The sequence below is a fragment of the Phoca vitulina genome, unplaced genomic scaffold (genome assembly GCF_004348235.1).
Source record: "Phoca vitulina isolate PV1807 unplaced genomic scaffold, GSC_HSeal_1.0 scaffold9, whole genome shotgun sequence".
NCBI classification, from domain to species: domain Eukaryota; kingdom Metazoa; phylum Chordata; class Mammalia; order Carnivora; family Phocidae; genus Phoca; species Phoca vitulina.
Window position 1 is genome coordinate 43,651,964 of NW_022589712.1, and position 18,590 is coordinate 43,670,553.

The 18,590-nt window shown below is 40.8% G+C and overlaps 1 protein-coding gene across 2 annotated transcripts in view; it reads right to left on the reverse strand.

Annotated features, from left to right (window-relative positions):
• SLC35F1 (solute carrier family 35 member F1) overlaps positions 1–18,590 on the reverse strand; it is a 383,113-nt gene that overhangs the window by 36,293 nt on the left and 328,230 nt on the right. For both annotated transcript variants that reach the window (XM_032407995.1, XM_032407994.1), the window contains exons 4-6: positions 7,981–8,140; positions 3,397–3,553; positions 1,231–1,283 (exon numbers count right to left, since the gene is read on the reverse strand). In XM_032407995.1, the coding sequence (XP_032263886.1) occupies positions 1,231–1,283; positions 3,397–3,553; positions 7,981–8,140 (370 nt within the window). The remainder of the gene's footprint in view (positions 1–1,230; positions 1,284–3,396; positions 3,554–7,980; positions 8,141–18,590) is intronic.

An 18,590-nucleotide genomic window follows, 5' to 3' on the forward strand; every position in this document is an offset into this window, starting at 1 on the left:
AGGCAAAGGCATCTGTAACCTGCAGCTGGTTTCCTTCCCCGGCTGCCCCTCCCCTCCACCCCGCACCCCCTCCTCTAGTGATTTTCATTTAATGGTAACATTCTATAGCAAAACTCAAAAGAAAATAAATGGCAGGATTCTGTGACAGACACAAGAGCTGGTCAGCCCTTGAAGTCACTTGCGATAACCCCCAGGGAGAGTCATGCCCAACTCTAGCTGGCTGGGTGCCTTCAGAGGGGATTATGTCAGCAGCAAGCTGGCCTTGGATGCTTCCAGGTCGGGGGTAGGTAAAGTGGTGCCGGGAAGCTACGTCATTGCTGTCCTTGCTGGTGGAAGCAGAATTGGACTGAAGCCGTCAATCTCATCAAAACTCACATAAGCTGGAGGTGGCTCCAGCAGCCAGCTTCAGTGTGGGCGATCTGGCTTCACCTCGCACCCACATTCACAGTGCGAGCATTTTCCAAGCACCCTTATAAGCCAAGCGCTGTGCTCACTGCTGGCCCCCATGCGTCTTGGTATAGACACTGAAGGGATATCTAGGCAGAAGGTTTTAAATGCTATTTCCTTTTAGGGCTTGCGTGTGATCATTATAGCAATCACCCAGGATCTTAAATCCTTGTCCTATTTTTTTTTTTTTTTTTAAGAGAAAAGTGATTTTCGAAACAGGTGGAATCTGAGATACCCCGGATGACTATTAACTAGCTCGAAGCGTGTCTGGTATTTTCCACCAAGTCCACTTGGAGATCAATTAACCATTTCTTATGTGCGAAGTCCTCCCTTCTGAAAAGGTTTTTATGGGCTCAAAACGCCCATTACGTTGTTTCCTTTTATGTCTTTTTGTTCATTTTTTCCCCCTTTACTAAAGTGCCACTTTTTAACGATCACATTGGTTTTGTGTTTCTTGGCTAGAGAAAATTGCTGTCATTTAGGTCCCACCACTGCCTCTGGGCATTTTTTCTTTCTGGTTGGTCTTTAACCTAATAACATACTTCTGTGTCTACACTAATGGCATCTTGACGATGATAATGGGCAGAAGCTCAAGTAGGAAACATTATGAATCACACAGTTTAGTCTCTCACTGTGTACAAGAATTCCTAAAATGACAAGGGATTTCATTTTCCTTTGTCCTCTGCGTTCTGAATCCTTTCATGGTTCATGCCCCATGCCCACACGTATCACTCTTCAAACATATCCCTAAAAACAGCATTTTTAGGTGAGCAAACTCCTTACCTATTTGCCAATCCCAGGGCACCTTTAACAGCTCCTTGTGCTCCATTATGGCTCTGCAAATTCAAAGAAAGCGGACCTGATGAGCAAGATTATAATGCGTCCTACTTCTTTTTTTTTCTTCTTTTTTCATTTACCAGATTTATACAAGTCACGAAACAACCAGCCACATTGCAAAGATAACCTTGGGCCAGGGACGGGGAAGTCTACTTTGGCAGCCTGAGGTTTCCCCGGAAGGTGTGGCCAGCAGAGGTGAGGGTGTGTCAGGGGCATGGTGCTCCAACCTTCCACTGGCCTTTTCCCCAAAGAGTCAGCCTGCGGCCTTGATTTCTTCTTGCTTGGATGCGTTCTGAAAAGCCAATGGTGAGGTATGGAAAATTTCTGTGCTTGCAGGTGTAACCAGGTTTGTTGTTGTAGGTTTTTTTTTTTTTTTAAGTCAGTTTTCTGATTGAGGATTCTCTAGGGCAGTGGTTCTCAAACCCTACGGTACAAAAAAGCCATCTGGAAAGCCTGTTGAAACCGTTTCTCGTGCCCCATCCCACGGCTCAGCAGGTCTGGGTGGGGCCCATAGATGTGCATCTCTGGCAAGTTCTCCTGCCGTGCCAGGTGCTGCCGGCCAGAGAAACATGCTTTGAGAACCACTCTAAGAGGACCCGGAGGGGAAACTGGCCCCGCTCCACCAGAAGTATGTTGGTAGCAGCGTACCCTCAGTGCGCCCCATTTGCCGTACACAGCCATGGGCCACTTCCATTATTTTGGCAGCAGTAGCGCTGAGGGGCTCCATTAGCTCGAATGGACTGTAACTGAAGCAAACGAGTGCTGGATATCTGATGACGTTTTTTGGATTCAGGAATAATAATCCATAAAATGAGCCATCTATCTACAAAATGTTGGTCATGAATAGTTGAACCAGGCAATTTCTTTCCCTCTCACAAAGCTGAAGCACCAAATTTAGGAACTTTAAAGTGCCATCCCACTTTCAAAATGAATCAAAAATAAATCCTTTTCAAAGACTTTCCCCATCTTCGTGCCTCGTTTGCTATGGAGCTTTTCCCCTGTATCTCGGGATACCAAAATTTGGAGGATTCTTGGAAACAGCCTACTGGCAAAACATGTTTAAGGTGGGGCGCCTGGGTAGCTCAGTCGTTAAGTGTCTGCCTTCGGCTCAGGTCATGATCCCAGGGTCCTGGGATCGAGCCCCGCATCAGGTTCCCTGCTCAGCAGGGAGTCTGCTTCTCCCTCTGCCCCTCACCCCGCTCTCATGCTCTCTCTCACTCTCACTCTCTCTCAAATAAATAAAATCTTAAAAAAAAAAACATGTTTAAGGTGATGCCAAAATATCTTCCATAAATAATTTCAGATACTGAACCAAAACAATTATAAAGCACCTGCCTTGCAGAAAGGGATTTGGTGAAATTAGAATTACTTGCTTTGTAGAAAAGGATTTGGTGAAATTAGACTGGGGACTGTACCATCATTCTTCACCCCTTACGTGAAACTAAAACAGATGGTCTTTATTGATGGAAAAGTATGCTTTGTCTGACACTTATTCTCACTACAATTCTGAGGCACTAGTCAGTGATGACTTATATGCTCCAATGAAGGATTATTGCAAAATTGGTGTTTTGGACTTTCTGATGCTTGGTGAATGTCTGTGTTTCATCTTCAACTGTTTAAGGAAAAGAGGAACACCAAACTTCTAATTGATGAATTTGAAATATGGTTCCTTCAGGCAAATCCATGGGCAATAAAAGAGTAAACTTAGGAAAGGACCAACTTAAACTATAAGTTTTCTAGTAGGAGTTGTCACTAGTAAACAGGTGTCCCTTTTCAAAAGCGCATCAAATCATGGCATTTACACTTTGTTATTCTACTTCTCTAAGTAAAACCACTGGCTGGCTTAGGAGAATCAATGTACTTCTACTGTTTTCTTGTAAATTGTGTTCAAAGTCCACTAGGTGGTTTTCTAATCATTGATAATAAACTTCTTTAGTTTTGAAGAAATTTACTAAGAAAGATATTGAGTTTTCAGGTTTCATGGAGGAGGTTAGTGAAAGGTTTCCAGCCTTGATTTTTATAAAATAAAGAGACCCATTGTACCTTAATGAAAATAATTAGAATAAGCCCCAAGAGTCTCTACTGTCTGAATTTCTTATTATTTTTACTCACAATTGAATTCCACTGAAAAAAGCCCCGAAGAGTCCAATCATCCCCAGAAATTCCACTCGACTCAGGGTTCGGATGATGTATTCTTCCCAGACGTTGGAGATACCGTATAACGTGGCTCCTCCTAAGACCAGAAGGTCCCCTACCAGCTTATTTTCTCCTAGGAACCAAAAACACAAATGCAGCTTCATTAAAATTTTCTTAATGAGAATCTGGCACCAGCAAATTGACCTTCCTTTGTCTATTCTATTCTGATGTTTTTACAGAAGTCCAGTAATTTGCCAACCGGAGATCCAGTCAAGTGTGTTTACCTGCACTCCGGATATGTTCTGGTATAAAAAGGCTGCCCGTGTCTGCCCAACCAGAAGTCTTCCTTTACCCAAAAAAGGGACCAGTTGCTTCTAGGTTGCATCATCTCTACAAACCCCCGTATCTTCTGTCTATATATATGTCTAGGAATATATGCTAATCCATGTACTTGTTCTATCTGCTGTGGGGTGCTTTCCAACAGTTTAAGAAGGCATGGTGTAGAACAAACAGAATCAGTCTGAATTTCCACCCTCTGCTCTACAGGGAGAGAAGCTATAACAGAAGCAGTCGAGACTCTTTATCTTGACTATGGGCAAAATGTGTCCTTGCTTAGAAAATGAGAGTGAAAGGATTATGGGTTGAAACTTTCAACTCCCCTAAAGTAAGTAATGTAAGAGTGAAAATGTAGGCAATTCACTATTACATTAATATTTCCTTTTATTTTCATAAAAATATCTATTTGTTTTAAAATCAGTTTTGGCTGGTTTGGGTTTGTCCAATTTTTAATAAGTGCTGCACCCAGCTATTTCCTATAATTAGGCAAATTCCACTCTAGGAAGTGTGAAGCCAGGGAGGGAGAGTGGAAGTTAGCAGCCCATGCGGGCTTGTACCCAAGTAGTCTCCCGCTCTGTCCTCTACAGCTCAGCACATGGGAGCGTGGCAGGCATGCAGCTCTGGGGCACGGGAGAGGCCAAATGGGAAGGGTGCTCTCTCCAGCATGATTCTAGGGCAAGGGCTCACACCTTAGAGTGGACTTGGATTCCCAGATTGGCTGGAACAATCTCAAACCATAGAACCAGAGTCTCAGCGTTCATTTGGGAACACTGAGCTTTCTCTGGGAGATGACTTCACATAAAAGAATCTGGGCTGGGCTTGGGGAAAGACTTCTCATTCATGCCTCTGTGGTCACCTTGGGAGAGTCTATATTTACAGGTTCCCCTTGAACAATGCAGGGGTTAGGGGTGCTGACCCCCATGCAGCCAAAAATCTGCATATAAATTTTGACTCCCCAAAGACTTAACCACTAATAGCCTACTGCTGACCAGAAGTCTTACCAATAATATAACCAATTAACACATATTTTGTATGTTATATGTATTATACACTGTATTCTTACAATAAAGTAAGCTAGAGAAAAGAAAATGTTAAGAAAATCAAGAGGATGAGAAAATACATTCACAGTACCGTACTGTATTTATTAAAAAAAAAATCCATGTATAAGTGGGCCCGTGCATTCCAAAAGCATGCTGTTCAAGGGCTTGCACACGCCTCTGATCTCCCTTAGCCTTGATTTTTTCAGCTGCAAAAGTGAGAATGAGAGAACTTTCTTTGCATAGTTAGGAGGATTAAATGAGATAATGCACGGGAAAGTGCTTGGCACCAAAAAAATGGCCACTCTTTTTTTTTGATTGTGTTTAATTAAAATGTTCCTCCTTGAAAATGTTTTCTCTTCCTTGAAATAACTATAAAATTATGTCTAATAATAAGAAAAAATGTTGTTATAGGTATCTAACATCTTTAATAAATGAACTGTAAGGTGCAATAAATGTATTTTAGTAGAAAAATGATATTGTGGAGAGCAAGAAATCGATTTTATAATAAGGAGCTGTTTTAACTGAGTTTTATCTTAGTCTTAGGGCTCTCTACCCTTCCCCTCCCACTTCCTACAGCACAGTCCACAGGCTCTGAGGCAGAGCCTCCCGGGCCACGGACTGCGGATGATTTCTCTCCACTTCTGTCTGCGGTGGGCAAAGCTAATGGCAAAGTTTCATCAGAAGCACAACTCCTGATATGGACATTTCGTATCTGGAGAGCCTACTGCCATCTGTGACGTTTCCTTTAGCAAGGCTTAAATCAAAATGAGGAAGAAACATTCTAGCAAGAATTAGAGCAATTACTTTAATTATAATGAAGTTAGAGTAACTTTGAACAGATCATTACCATTGTGCTTGAGGAAAGAATTTTCAAAATCCCAAGCTAAGGTGAACCGTGGATTAAGCAATATAAAAAGGATCAAGTCAGACAGTCTCTTTTCCTATGAAAAGCTCTTGATTGGGTGATGACAATTTATATTGAGTTGAATGCCTAACTGAAGTATTTTAGAAAAGTTCTGTCCCTGGCTAAGTAATAACATTGAACCAATTCTACCGTAAAGGTGAAAACAAATGGAATATTTTGCATAATGATGCATGCCAATTTTAAGATTATACTGTCCTTAAAACCAGAGTGGTTTTTTTTTCTTTTTTCAAACATTTTATATGACAGTTTAAATTGCTGTGTAATTTATCTTGCTTAATTTATTTTGTAAAATAAGCCCTTGCATCCTATATTTGGTTGCCTTTAGAACATCATACCATGTCCTTGGCACCATTACTCTCACACGGAAGATGCTCCATGATGATAAATTTTAACTGTTAACACAAAGACAAAGACTTCATATGTCACAAAAAGGATGGTGCTGTGAGTCTTAAACAGATAAAATCCACTCCAGTATGTTGAGCTTCTCTGTATTGTTTTTAAAAATTACTACTTTTGGAAGACCCTCAAATGGACTTACTTTCTTTTCTTTTCATCTTTTCTTTTCATCTCCTAATACTGCATTTGAAATCAAGAAAACATTTCTTCCCCCCAGAAGTAGTGAATACAGTCTAGTGAAATCAATTCAATTTAGCTTAACATTCTGGGCTTAAACATTCAGATTATCAGGGCAATTGTCTTCCTTGACTAGGAAATGCAAGGTGACGGCTGGTGGTGAATGGCTAAGGCTCAGCAAAGCAGAATTTTCATAAAGAAGGGCACATGCTTCTGCTTAGTCTATGTTCACATCCTTCAAGTAAAGCTGAGAAAGTGTAATTAAATTATGACTTTAGAACCACTAGCCACATTGTATCAGACAAAAAAACTATCTGATTGGTCCAAAGAGATTATCCATATCAGGATCACTATGGGTATACAGTGTAAAACTGGCCCTTTCATATGACATCTATTGATATCTCATGGAACCAGTGTTTCATAGAAGAGAATTTGGGAGGAGCTGGAGTGTGTATTTTTAGTCTATCTGTTGAGGTAGGATTGATTATGTTGTGTAGGCAGTGGGTTTGTGAGGGCCGAGGCTGTCTCTCTTTTGCTCCGTGTTGTATCTTTAGCTCCCAGAGATGTGGGAGAGGGAAGGAAACCTGCCCCAGAGTTCAAGAGCCTTGGGTTCTATTCTAGACCCTGCTCTTGTAGCTCTGTGACCTTGGGAACTCACTTGGCTTCCCTGTATCTTAGTGTTCTTGTGGCTCACATGTAAACTTGCTGAACAAGGTCTGTTTCAGCTACAATGTTCTACGATGCAACTTAAAAAGATAAATTGTATTTATTTCAGGTACTTCATACAACCTAGTCTCATTATGACAAATGTCCCAATTTTGACTATCATCTAATTCCCTAGAAGGAAGGTCAAGTCCAAGAACTATAGAAATGGGAATATTTTCTATCCCATTCTTTATATTAAAAAAGGAGGTCATTTTTTTCTGTTCTCCAAAACCTTATATAGCGTAAGAATTTTTGTACATTTTCAAGAACAGCAAGGCTTAAAAAAGGATCCTCTGGAAACCATCCTGAGTCAGGGATCCCCATCAGATTCATAGCAATTTGATGAGTAAATCTTGCAGGTCTACAAGCTGTGATTGATAACCATAAATCCTTCCCAGCAAAAAAATAAACAAAACAAAACAAAACAAAAACCATGCACAAGGAGACTAAACTTAGCTCCCCCCCATAAAAATATTAAGTATTCCCAATCTAGTCTTCAAACTTCAAATATCCACTCTTAGCTTATACACCAACCTCCACCCAGTGGTCTGAAAGCTCAGTCTTTCTCTGACTTGAGAAAGAGTTGGAGGGGGAGGGGGAGGTGTGGGGAAGGCCCTTGCGGTTTAGGAGAGGACCACTGACTGACACCATGTCTAACCAGCTGGTTTGGGCCAGGCAGCAATGGCCTCCAAAGTATCTTCCGAATGGGTCCTGACCCCTAGTTTTAAACACCATCTGAATGTTTCTGAATACATGTAGACAGGGCAGAAAATTTGTATTTTGCCTCCTTCATTCACTCAAGAAACATGGATTAAGCACCTCCCATGTGCCACTGTTCAAGGTGTTGAGGAACAAACATGAGTAAGACACAGACACTGGGAAGACCAGGTTCCTTGTTTCTACCCCACCATGAACATGTCCGTGTCTTGCCTTGGCCTCACGCATACAGGCACATAATGTGGTGAACACCTAGGGACTCACCTGCTCCCTGATGTCTTCCCACAAGGACATCCGCTCCTGCCATGCAGCCCATTCCCAGGATGCAGACCACGATGCCGAGGAAATGTACAGCTTTGTACCGGATCAGCAGGAAGAACCAGGAGAGCAAAATCACCACTGGGATCACAAAGCAGTCCAAGAGCTATAGGGAAGGAGGGAGGTAAGCAACAACAGGAAGTTCAGGGGGAAGCTTCCCATGTAATTAAAAAAAAAACAAAACAGCCCTATAGAGAAGGTATTTCCCTTGAACCTGAATGTCTGTGTAGACCCAGAACTGATTCAGTTAAACAGACTGAAACAAGCACAAACTAACTTTACTTAAACATCTTCCAAGCTTTGAGGGAAAGGGCAAAAGGCCAATGGATAAGACAGGCTGGTGGTGAAGGGTCTCCTGCCCTGACTGGATTGGGGCAGCTCTCCCTCCCATCTTTCTCAGTGCCCAGACTCCCCCAGAACACCTCACATGAGAGGAGAATATGCTGAGCCATTTTAGATGGTTCCTCTATTTTAGGAGTAAATCTGGGGATGGGAGGTGAGGAGGCAGAGGTCTTACCATGTTTTATAAATTATTATCATTTAGACAAAAGTTGAACTTAATTTCTCCCAGATAACTGTCTCCTTACTATTTGTAAATATATTTGCTCTAAATATAAACACAAATATGACTCTCAAGTTTACAATACTTTAAAAATTACTGTTGTAATAAAGAGTAAAGAGAGAGAGAGGGAAGAATAAAGAGTATAGAAAAAAAAAAAACCCTTGATTTCACTTCTTACATATTTTATGCTAATCCTGAGATTTCATCTGACATGGAAGCCCCAGGAGTTGGTAGAGAGTTGGCCCCAATCATGTAGCAAGTCAACGTGGTGAAGTGAGGAGACCCTTGTGCCTGGAGTCAGAAGATTTGAATTTGAGTACCAGATCCTTACTTATAGCAGTGTGACCTTAGGCAAATCACTAACTCAGGAAGCCTCAATTTCCTGCTAGTATAATGAAGATAATAACTCACTGGCTTCCTCCAAAGTTCACTGAGAAGCTTAGACATAATACATGAGAAAACATTTTATAAATTACAAGGGTCTCAATGCTGGTCTATAACCGTGCTTCCAAACACATGTTCTGGGCCCCACAGAGCAAGTTGTTTCTACTATACCCTAGTAAGACACAGTGACCTTTGGATACTCCATGTGAGGCAGGGTCTCCACTAGACAAACTATGTCCCACAGGACTTCAGACTCTATGTACTGAATGAGAAACTGGTGATTCTGTCCCATTGCCCAGTACCACTCCTCTGCTAGAATCCTAAACAAGTGACTTCACCACCCAGAAGTCAGATGCAGGGCAGTGATCCCTGTACTCCTCCACTCTTACTGCCTATATCCTGTCAGTCACCAAGTTCTGACAATTCCATCTTCTAAACATCTCAAATCCATTCATGACACCCTCTCCCATTTTTGCCACCTGGACTAAACTGGCATCCTATCCTACCTGGGATAAGCCTTTCTTTCCTGCCCTAGGGTCTTCAATCATGCATCCCCCTCCATCTGGAATGCCCCACCTGAATTCCTGACCTCCTGCCTCCTTTTCCTTCAGGCCTGCACTTATATACTGGCTTCTCAAGGAAGCCTCTTGGGTTCCCAGGCTACGTCAGGTCCATCGATGCTTTCCTTGTGTCCTGTGTCCTTTATAGTGTTAATTGCAACAATATGTAATGAGTACAGAATTATTGGCACAATGTCTGACATCCCCATGTGTCCAGAGGTCTATGAGAGCAGGACTACATTCTCAGTACCCACACCCTGCTGTGTTCATGAGAAGTATCCCAATGATAGTGACTGAAAAAGTACATACAGGATTTTTAATGATCAGTAACATCTAAGATTCATTAAAGGATGAAAAATGTTTGTATATTTGCAAAGCATGCCTGACCATCAGCTTGACTTTTGGCACCGTAATCCCCTCTATCCCAAAAGTTTTTTTCAATCTGGCAGACTGTCACTCTTCTCTGTGCCTTGGTCTCCTTTGCAACACAAGCAATCAGAATTGTAAGCTTTCCCTGCGGGGTGCTGTGATGAAGGGCCATGGGAATGCTGAGTAACAGCGTGATGGCTGGGGTCTGAGTCTAGAGGTCTCAGCACTCCCGGAGGGATTATGTATTAGGGTGGCGGCTGCTAGGATTGCAGGATAGCACTGGGTTGCTCACTGCACAGTTAATTAGCAAGTTAATGATCCTACTTGATATGGTAAAACGCTCTAAGGCAGTTAGTACAACTGGCTTCAAATGCCATTTAAGTATATTAGGAAATTTGAGTTTGCCAGCGAAAATTATTCACTGGACAAAAAACAGTTGGTGTTTTGTTTTAAAAATTAGAAATGATTGAATCAACAGTTGAAATATTTAGCTACATGCTCCACAATTTGGATTTCATTGTCCAACTGGAAGCCTTTGGTCAGTGGAGCTGAAGGTTTCTATTCCTGAATTATTAAAGGCAAACCAGGCCAACATTCAAACTTTGGGGAGGACTGAGTGAGCCTTTTTGGTTCTCAATGTCATTAGAAACCCCAAAGCACTGGATGAGTCCTGGGATCTATTCCTTTAATGGGTTGAACTGAAAAATCCTTACTTGTACGTGTCACGTGGTCCTATGGATGGGGAAGACCTTTAAAAGGAAGGGGAAAAGATAAAGAAGGATACAATTCAAGCCAGGGTTTCTGGAATATTCAGCTAGGGAAGCTTGGTGCCCAGCATACAGTAGGGGATCAATAAGGGTGGATGAATGAATTAATGAATAGACAGATACTTGACTTGGTATCATGACTGTAAGAAGGGACATTCGGGCTATTTCAGGCTGCTGGGGGCATTTTGGATGGGGCAGTGTATTATGCAGGATTGCCCCATGCTCTCTGCAGGGCATTTGGCATCACTGGGCACTGGCCACTAAAAAAAAAAATTGCTCATATACATTTACAACTGCCCCTCAGTTTAGAATCAACTAGAATCCCCCCACTGCCTTTATTTAAAAGCTGGGGACTCAGAAGTTTCAAGAGATGGAGTGATATGCTTAAGGTCACTCAAACTGTTGGTATCAGTGGGACTTCTGTCATGGTTTTTTTTTTTTTTAAATATTTTAATGAAGGTCAATGACAGGAATTGCCACAGGTAGAGGTCTCATCACTGCATCTGTAACTACAGAAGAAAATAAACATTTGGGAATGTCTGTTAGTAAACAGGCTATTACTTTTTAGTGATTTTTGGCTCCAGCCTTTTCCCTGTGGTCATATAGCATGAAACATACTGACAAAATAATTTTCCAATTGTTTTCTGGTGGCTTAACTCCTTAGCAAAGTGGTTGTTGGAGTAATAAAAGAGAGAAGTGTGATAACAGATGCCCACAATTGGGACTCTTAAAAAAAGACAAAGAACAAAAACCCTTCTGATTCAGTCATTAATAATCTTTAGTAGATTTACCTTTCTTTTTTTTTTTTTTTAAAGATTCTATTTATTTATTTGACAGAGAAATAGAGAGAGAGCACAAGTTGGCAGAGAAGCAGGCAGAGGGAGAGGGAGAAGCAGGACCCTGGGATCATGACCTGAGCCAAAGGCAGCCGCTTAATCGACTGAGCCACCCAGGTGCCCAGTGGATTTACCTTTCTTTGCATATATCTCTATATCCAAAAAGAGATGATAAAATACCAACACCAAAAAATAAACAAATGAATACTATTTCATAATTATCTTTTTTCCCTTTTCTGTTTATTTTTAAAGGTTTTTATTTAAATCCCAGTTAGTTAACATACTGTGTAATATTAGTTTCAGGTTGACAATATAGTGATTCCACACACGCAGACAACACCCGAGCTCATCACAGCAAGTGCACTCCTTAATCCGCATCACACACTTAACCCACCTCCCCACCAACTGCCCCTCTAGAAACCATTAGTTTGTTCTCTATAGTTAAGAGTCAGTTTCTTGGCTTGCTTCTTTCTCTCTTTTTTCCCTTTGCTCATTTGTTTCATTTCTTAAATTCCACATGAGTGAAATCATATGGTATTTGTCTTTCTCTGACTGACCTATTTCGCTTAGCATTATACTCTCTAGCTCCATCCAAGTCATTGCAAATGGCAAGATTTCATCCTTCTTATGCTCTGAAAAATCTCAAAAAACATTAAGAATACTGTGGGGAAAAAAGTGTTCATTACAACCTTAGTTTTACATCTTTTTTGTCCTAAAGATTTAAACTAATTCTTCCACATCATTAGTCTTTAGACGCTACCTGCCAGAGAGGTCTACGATCCTAAGTTGTCTGATTTTATTGTTGGAGGCACTGAGGTGTACCATGCTCAGTGGCTGGGGCACATTCTCTAAAGCAGAGGTGATAGCTCCAGGATTATTATATAAACATGATATCTTTAAATAACATTTACAGTAGGTTGTGTTATTTATAGTTTGTATTTATATATAGTTTGTATAGTTTGTATTTATTTATTATTAATTTACAGTTTGCAAAACACATAATTTTTACTTTATCTCCAAAAACAGCACTTGAAAGGAGTTATGATTATACCCATTTTATGGGTAAGGAAACTGAGCCTCCAATAATAAAGCAAGTCAGTGCCAGAGTTGGGGCTAAAATACTAGTATCTGGACTCCTAGACTTCACCGAGTTCAAGTGCAGCTTCTAAAAGTTATTTAATAATAACTAAAAAAGTCTGTGTTGACATTGCTTTTAGGACAACAGAAGTCAACATTAAATAACATTATATATATTTTTAAAGTACACATTGGAGGATCACAGCATCATTTAACTTTTTCTCCTCTCTCCCTCCCTGTCTTTTCAGCTTCAGCCAATCTCTTACCACTAGATCTTTCCCTGCAGTCTTCAATCACACTTAGTTGTGCTTTCTCCTAAACATACACACACAAACACACACACACACACACACACACACACCAAACCCCCCTCTTCTTGTCAATACCCACTCAAGCTTCTCTCTTCCTTTCTATGCTAACTCCATTTGCCAACACTCCCCAGACCACCTCTATCTGGATTCAGACACACTCAGTCTGGTTTTCATGCTCACTCGTAAGTCTCTTCCCTCCTCTAACATAGTCACTCCTCTCTCACTGTATTTTCCTACACCATCTCACTTGGAACCTGGGATTTAGTAGGTGCCCAGTAAATGCTTGCTGAATAAAAAAAATGAACTTTTTCTGGCCCTCTAATTCTGCTGCTCCCATGACTTTCTCGCTTGTCATTCCACTAATTTTATTTAACTTATTTCTTGTACAAAATATGAATTTTATCCCTTCAACTTTACTTGATGTGTGTCTATGTCTTTATCCATGTGTATATTTAGTTGATTTGTGTCTATGTCTCTACAATGTCTTTGTGAGTAAACTTAAGTGGCAGAACTCAGAGCCACTACATAACTTGATTAGTTGAGGCCAATTACACTTGGATGATTATGATACATTTCTGACTTACACAGAATTTCATTGTACAATCACCAGCATGTTAATATAAGGTTGTGATGGTTAAATGTAATTGTGTTACATGACTCTCAAAATTAGTGCAAAATGATTAAATAAGGAAAATAACATAAATCCTGTCCCCATGACATATCTCATAACCATGCAAAGTGCAACAACCTCACTTGTGGTATGATATACCATAGTAGCCTGCCAATCAGTATCACACTTACCATTGGATTACTGCGAGCTCTCACTCTCTCTGTCTTTCTAGTTCTATTTCACCTTCATGCAGTTGGTACTGCCAATAAAACATCTACACCAGAGGCCTCCTTCGGTACCGGTTGATGAAGAAATTCAGTTCTATTAAACTGAATCCAGAAAAATGTGTTTAATGCAAAATGGCCCAATATCTCCTATATTTGTTCTTGGATTTGGGGTAATATTAAACTAAGCCTTTTGGGGCAAATCCATATCTTTCTCCAAACTCTTATACAACTTCAAATGAAATTTTGAATGTAGATATCTGCATTTATTATAGTTGTTAGATCAGTTGGAGATAAATTATACTTTTCAAAAAGGGCACAGTGACATTGATTTCAGATAAGTATGGTAGAGTATTTTTGTTTGTTTTTTTAAAGATTTATTTATTTAGAGAGAGAGAGAGAGAGTGGTGCCTGTGAGTTGGGGGAGGGGGAGAGGGAGAGAGAATTCTCGAGCCGACTTCCCGCTGACCACAGAGCCCGACGTGGGACTCAATCCCACGACTGTGAGGTCATGACCTGAGCTGAAATCAAGAGTTGGCCCAACCGACTGAGCCACCCAGGTGCCCCTAGTATTTTTGTTTGTTTTAATCAAAACAGAAAATGTAGACAGTCACATAGCACTTAAAGTAAATGGTACATATTAGGCTTTTGTTAAATATTTTGAGTTAGTTCTACAGTTTCACCAAATTAATCCAAAGTATAAACGAAATTCATTTTATTTTAAAAAAGAATGAGTAGCTTTGTCTGGACATACAGCAAAAGACCAGTAGGCTACTTCTTTCCATAAGAAGTGATTTCTTCTAAAAGATCAAATTTGTGACTTAGATTTTTTCCCTTTCAAAGAGTTACTTTAATTTATGAAAAGGAACAAATACCAGAGCATCGTGTAAGAGTCATAAAGTTAGCCTGTGATGCTATTTTATGTTTTCTGACTTGTGCACTTACAAGCTTTGCAGCATGATGAAGATGACAAAGCAGTACAGGTAACCTGGATGGGAGAACTGCTCTGCAAATCAAAAACAGGCATTTCAGGAAATCTCCCTAGCATTTCCATTTTGTTCTTACAGACTTAAAGACTCACCATGGCTTGTCCTTTAGCTCCAGCTTATGGGCCTTAAATATCTTCAGAAAAACTGCGTCACTCTGATAAAATGTCTAGGTTTAGAGGCTGTCTTTTGTGGCTAACAAGCTACCTGTACTGTTTTCTTTAATGTTGCGTATTTGTGGTTCCAATCACTTACTTCTGCTCTCCTCCAGATTCTACCTGGCAGAAAATAAGAGCTTGACCCATTTGGATTGGCTATTTTTGTAGGTCAAATTTGTTGAATATTGACAATTCCACTTGGTCACCTAAAAGACCCACAGAACCAAATGGAGATCAAATGCCAACTGTATTAACATTAGAGCTGGTTTGCAGAAGACAGTGTTGCCTCTTATTTCCCACTTCAATTTTAACTTGGCCTAATCTTTCTTAGGCAGATATACTGAGGAAAATGGCCATCAAGCTGAGGCCTCTGTCTCAGGGGTCCTTCTAGCCAGGGACAGTCCTTATCAATCCACAAAGCAGGCAGAAAAGAAACATTTGGATGACAGTTTTTTCCCTCCTTTTTCTTTCCTATTAAGACATAACAATCCCACCAAGTGGTAAAGTTCCCTATTGGATATTGAATTCGCTATTTCCTCCTTGGGGTGAAGTAAGAAGGAATGGAGAAAAAGGAGAGTTTTCTTCCATTCTCTCAGTGTTTGGAAGGGAATGGACGTCCCCCTGAGCCTGGGTGGTATCATGGGGAAAACAGGAGTTCCTCCATCTTCCTTCTATACCATGTTTGGTTTGGCTAACAGATATGTTCACATAAATGTTCATTCCTTGATCAAAGATCTACATATCATATTATCAGTCATAAAAATCTCTGGAAGGAAAAAATGAGGATCTGTAAGCATAAAACGTTAACAACGGTCATTTTTGGATAAGGTAACCAAATCCTCAGAGTCCCACTGCCCAAATTCTCTGTGGTTTCCAAATTTCTTCTCTTGAGTATATACTGCTTTCAAAATATATACAACAACACATGTTATGAGAGTGTAAAAAACCTACAAGAGTCAGATCAGTCTTTCTCAAGGGAAGCAGATGGTTTGTAAAAAAATTAAAACAAAACACAAAACCCGCTACCCAACTGCTCCCATTCCAGTAGAGCATAATGAGGAGGTGATCTCATCCCTCTTTCTAATTGTCTGCCAAAAAGAGACTCCTCCGCCAGCCTTCGGCTCCTCATTAGCGCTCCCCTCCGGCTATTCACAGGGAAAAAGCTCCCCCCACGTGGCCCAGCTGTCAGAGGCTAAACCTGAGGCAGCTAGTAGGTGATTCCAGGAAAGAGAACATTTCCCTACTTTGCCTTCCTCTGCTTCTAATTGGCAATTCTCCTGTGTTTCTAAAAGTGATATATATTATAAATTCATCTCCAGTGAGTAAAACTGAAGCATTAACAGGGGAGGATCTTAAAAAAGGACAATCTTCAGTATCACAGACACAACAAAAGTCCTTTTTCGGCAGACAGTCCAGCTGAAGAGAGTGGAATATAATTTGGAAAATGCACATTCACACATGTAATCAAGAACCACTTTAATTCAGTGGCCTGGACACATACCCATCCCAGAGGCATTTGAAAAATCCAACTGGGAATATCTTTCATCAGGAACAGACTTTTCTGGTAGACACCCCCCTTCCCTCCACCTCTCGGATTTTTTTCCTCTCAGAGTTACTCTATTCATAACACCTCCACCCCCACCAACCCTATGCCTTAGGACTTAATGTTTAGGTTTTATTGTCTTAAAATATTCATATTGGATGAAGCCATGTTTCCATCATGTTGCCCAAGAGAGCCAGACTAATAAAATGTGTCATTGTGCTGCTTATATGACAGCCATTTTCCAGGAAATGTCCTATTTCCGAGACTTAGAAAAAGATTTTCACCAAACTACTTTTCTTGTTACTGCTGGCAAGGATTTAAACGTGTGACTTTTCTATGTCCCCTCGTGCCAGTCCATCAGAACTTCCTAGCTGTTAAAATACATTCACTTTGCTTCTTTGGCTTCAACTCTCAAAGACAGAAAGAAAGAAAGGGGGAAAAAAAAGACACTACCCTGCATTGAAAATCTGGGACGAGAACCTAGAAATCTAGGTGACCGCTGGAAGACAGACAATTAGGAGACATGCACTCTCTAGCTCTGCTAGAGAAATCTGCTTTAGGTGAGAGCAGAGCTGTCCCAGAGGACAAATTCTTTCTGGCTGAGCATCACTGGACCTTTAATCAGGTTTAAGAACAAGCTCTGATTATCAGTAAACCGGATTTTAGAAGTAGAAAGCAAGTTCACATTTACTGAATGTCTACCATATAACAGGCAGAATGCTGTTAAGTTATTTTTCCCATTTTACAGATGCTAAATCAGAGTACTGAAGATAATAGGCGACTTACTTTAAGTCACATAGTAGTGTCAGAGCCAAGATGATCCCAGGTCTGCCACTCTTCTTGTACAAAGTGAGTATAAGCAGTCAAGGTCCAGGTGGGGTAGAAACTATATCAGATCCAGTTATAACAACACTGGTCTAGGCTGGGTCAGCCTCGAGTCAGTCTAGCAGGCTCAGGTGCTCTGGCTTACACTTAGAGCACTCTGGGAGAGTGGGCAGACTCTGAAGGTATTGAAAAATTAATCACTGGCTGTCTGCATTTTTTATATTAAGTAAGGTGCAGCTTATAAGCGAAAATGTATGAGAATTAGAATCGTGTCACTGGAATGGAAGCTCCTACTTTCTAGTCATTGCAGCATAATCTATGGCGCTATTTTGCTGAAAACATCCATACATCAACATCCACTCTGTGATGTGATACCTCTTCCCAGGAAGACAATCACAAACCTAGCTATGATTTTTTTTTTTCTTACATATCCAGCATTTTTACCGAAGGGGGAAAAAAAAAAGGAACTCGAAGAGTTTGGTTTTAGCGATGGGTCTTCGATACTGTGTGGCTACCTTGAGTGTTTTTGGAGAAGTGGTTGCCTTAAGTCAGCCAAGCACTACTAACTTGGATTTCTTATTTATAAAATTCATCGAACAGAAGAACGTTAACAATAACACTGAAGAAAGCACACATTTCAAAGCATGTATTGAAGGAAATGACAGTTTTCTGACGAAATATTAATTCTACATTAATTTTGCATTACCTTTGGTTCCTCCCAGCATTAAAACAGCATGCGGGAACAATTTCACAAGCTACAGGAGAACATCTTGTACTTTTGGGGCTCTATTTCTAGGTTTAACTCGACTATTCCGGGTTTTACTAAAAAAAGGCAAAATCGGATTTTCATTGCCTTATATGCATCCCTTATTTATTTATTCAACTGGTGTTTACTGAGTGCCCACTGCATGCTCAGCCTTGCTATGGACGCAGCAGATCTGGTGAACAAGACATTCTACATCTTGGTCCAAGCAGACAGCTGCCAATGAACACACATCTCTTCTCTGAAGTTCACAGCTGGTGTTCCCCTAGAACTTGCCTGGCCCTGAAGCTGACTCTGTCCTCTGTTCTTTGGGACCCTCCTGTTCTGCTCCTCAAGGCACCTCGCTTCTAGCATCTATGCCACATCCTTCTTGATCCCTTCCTCTCTGTCGGCTATTTTCCTTTGAAATATAGGTCTGTGCTTTTACCCTGGAGGCCCAAATGCTCTGTAGCTATTTATTTTTCCCTCTTCACAGCCAGCTTCCTGAAAGATTTATCTACAGCCACTGCCTTTCGTATCTTGGCCCCATTCATTCCTCAAGATACGGCGATACTGACACCCCTATTCTCCACGATCACCAA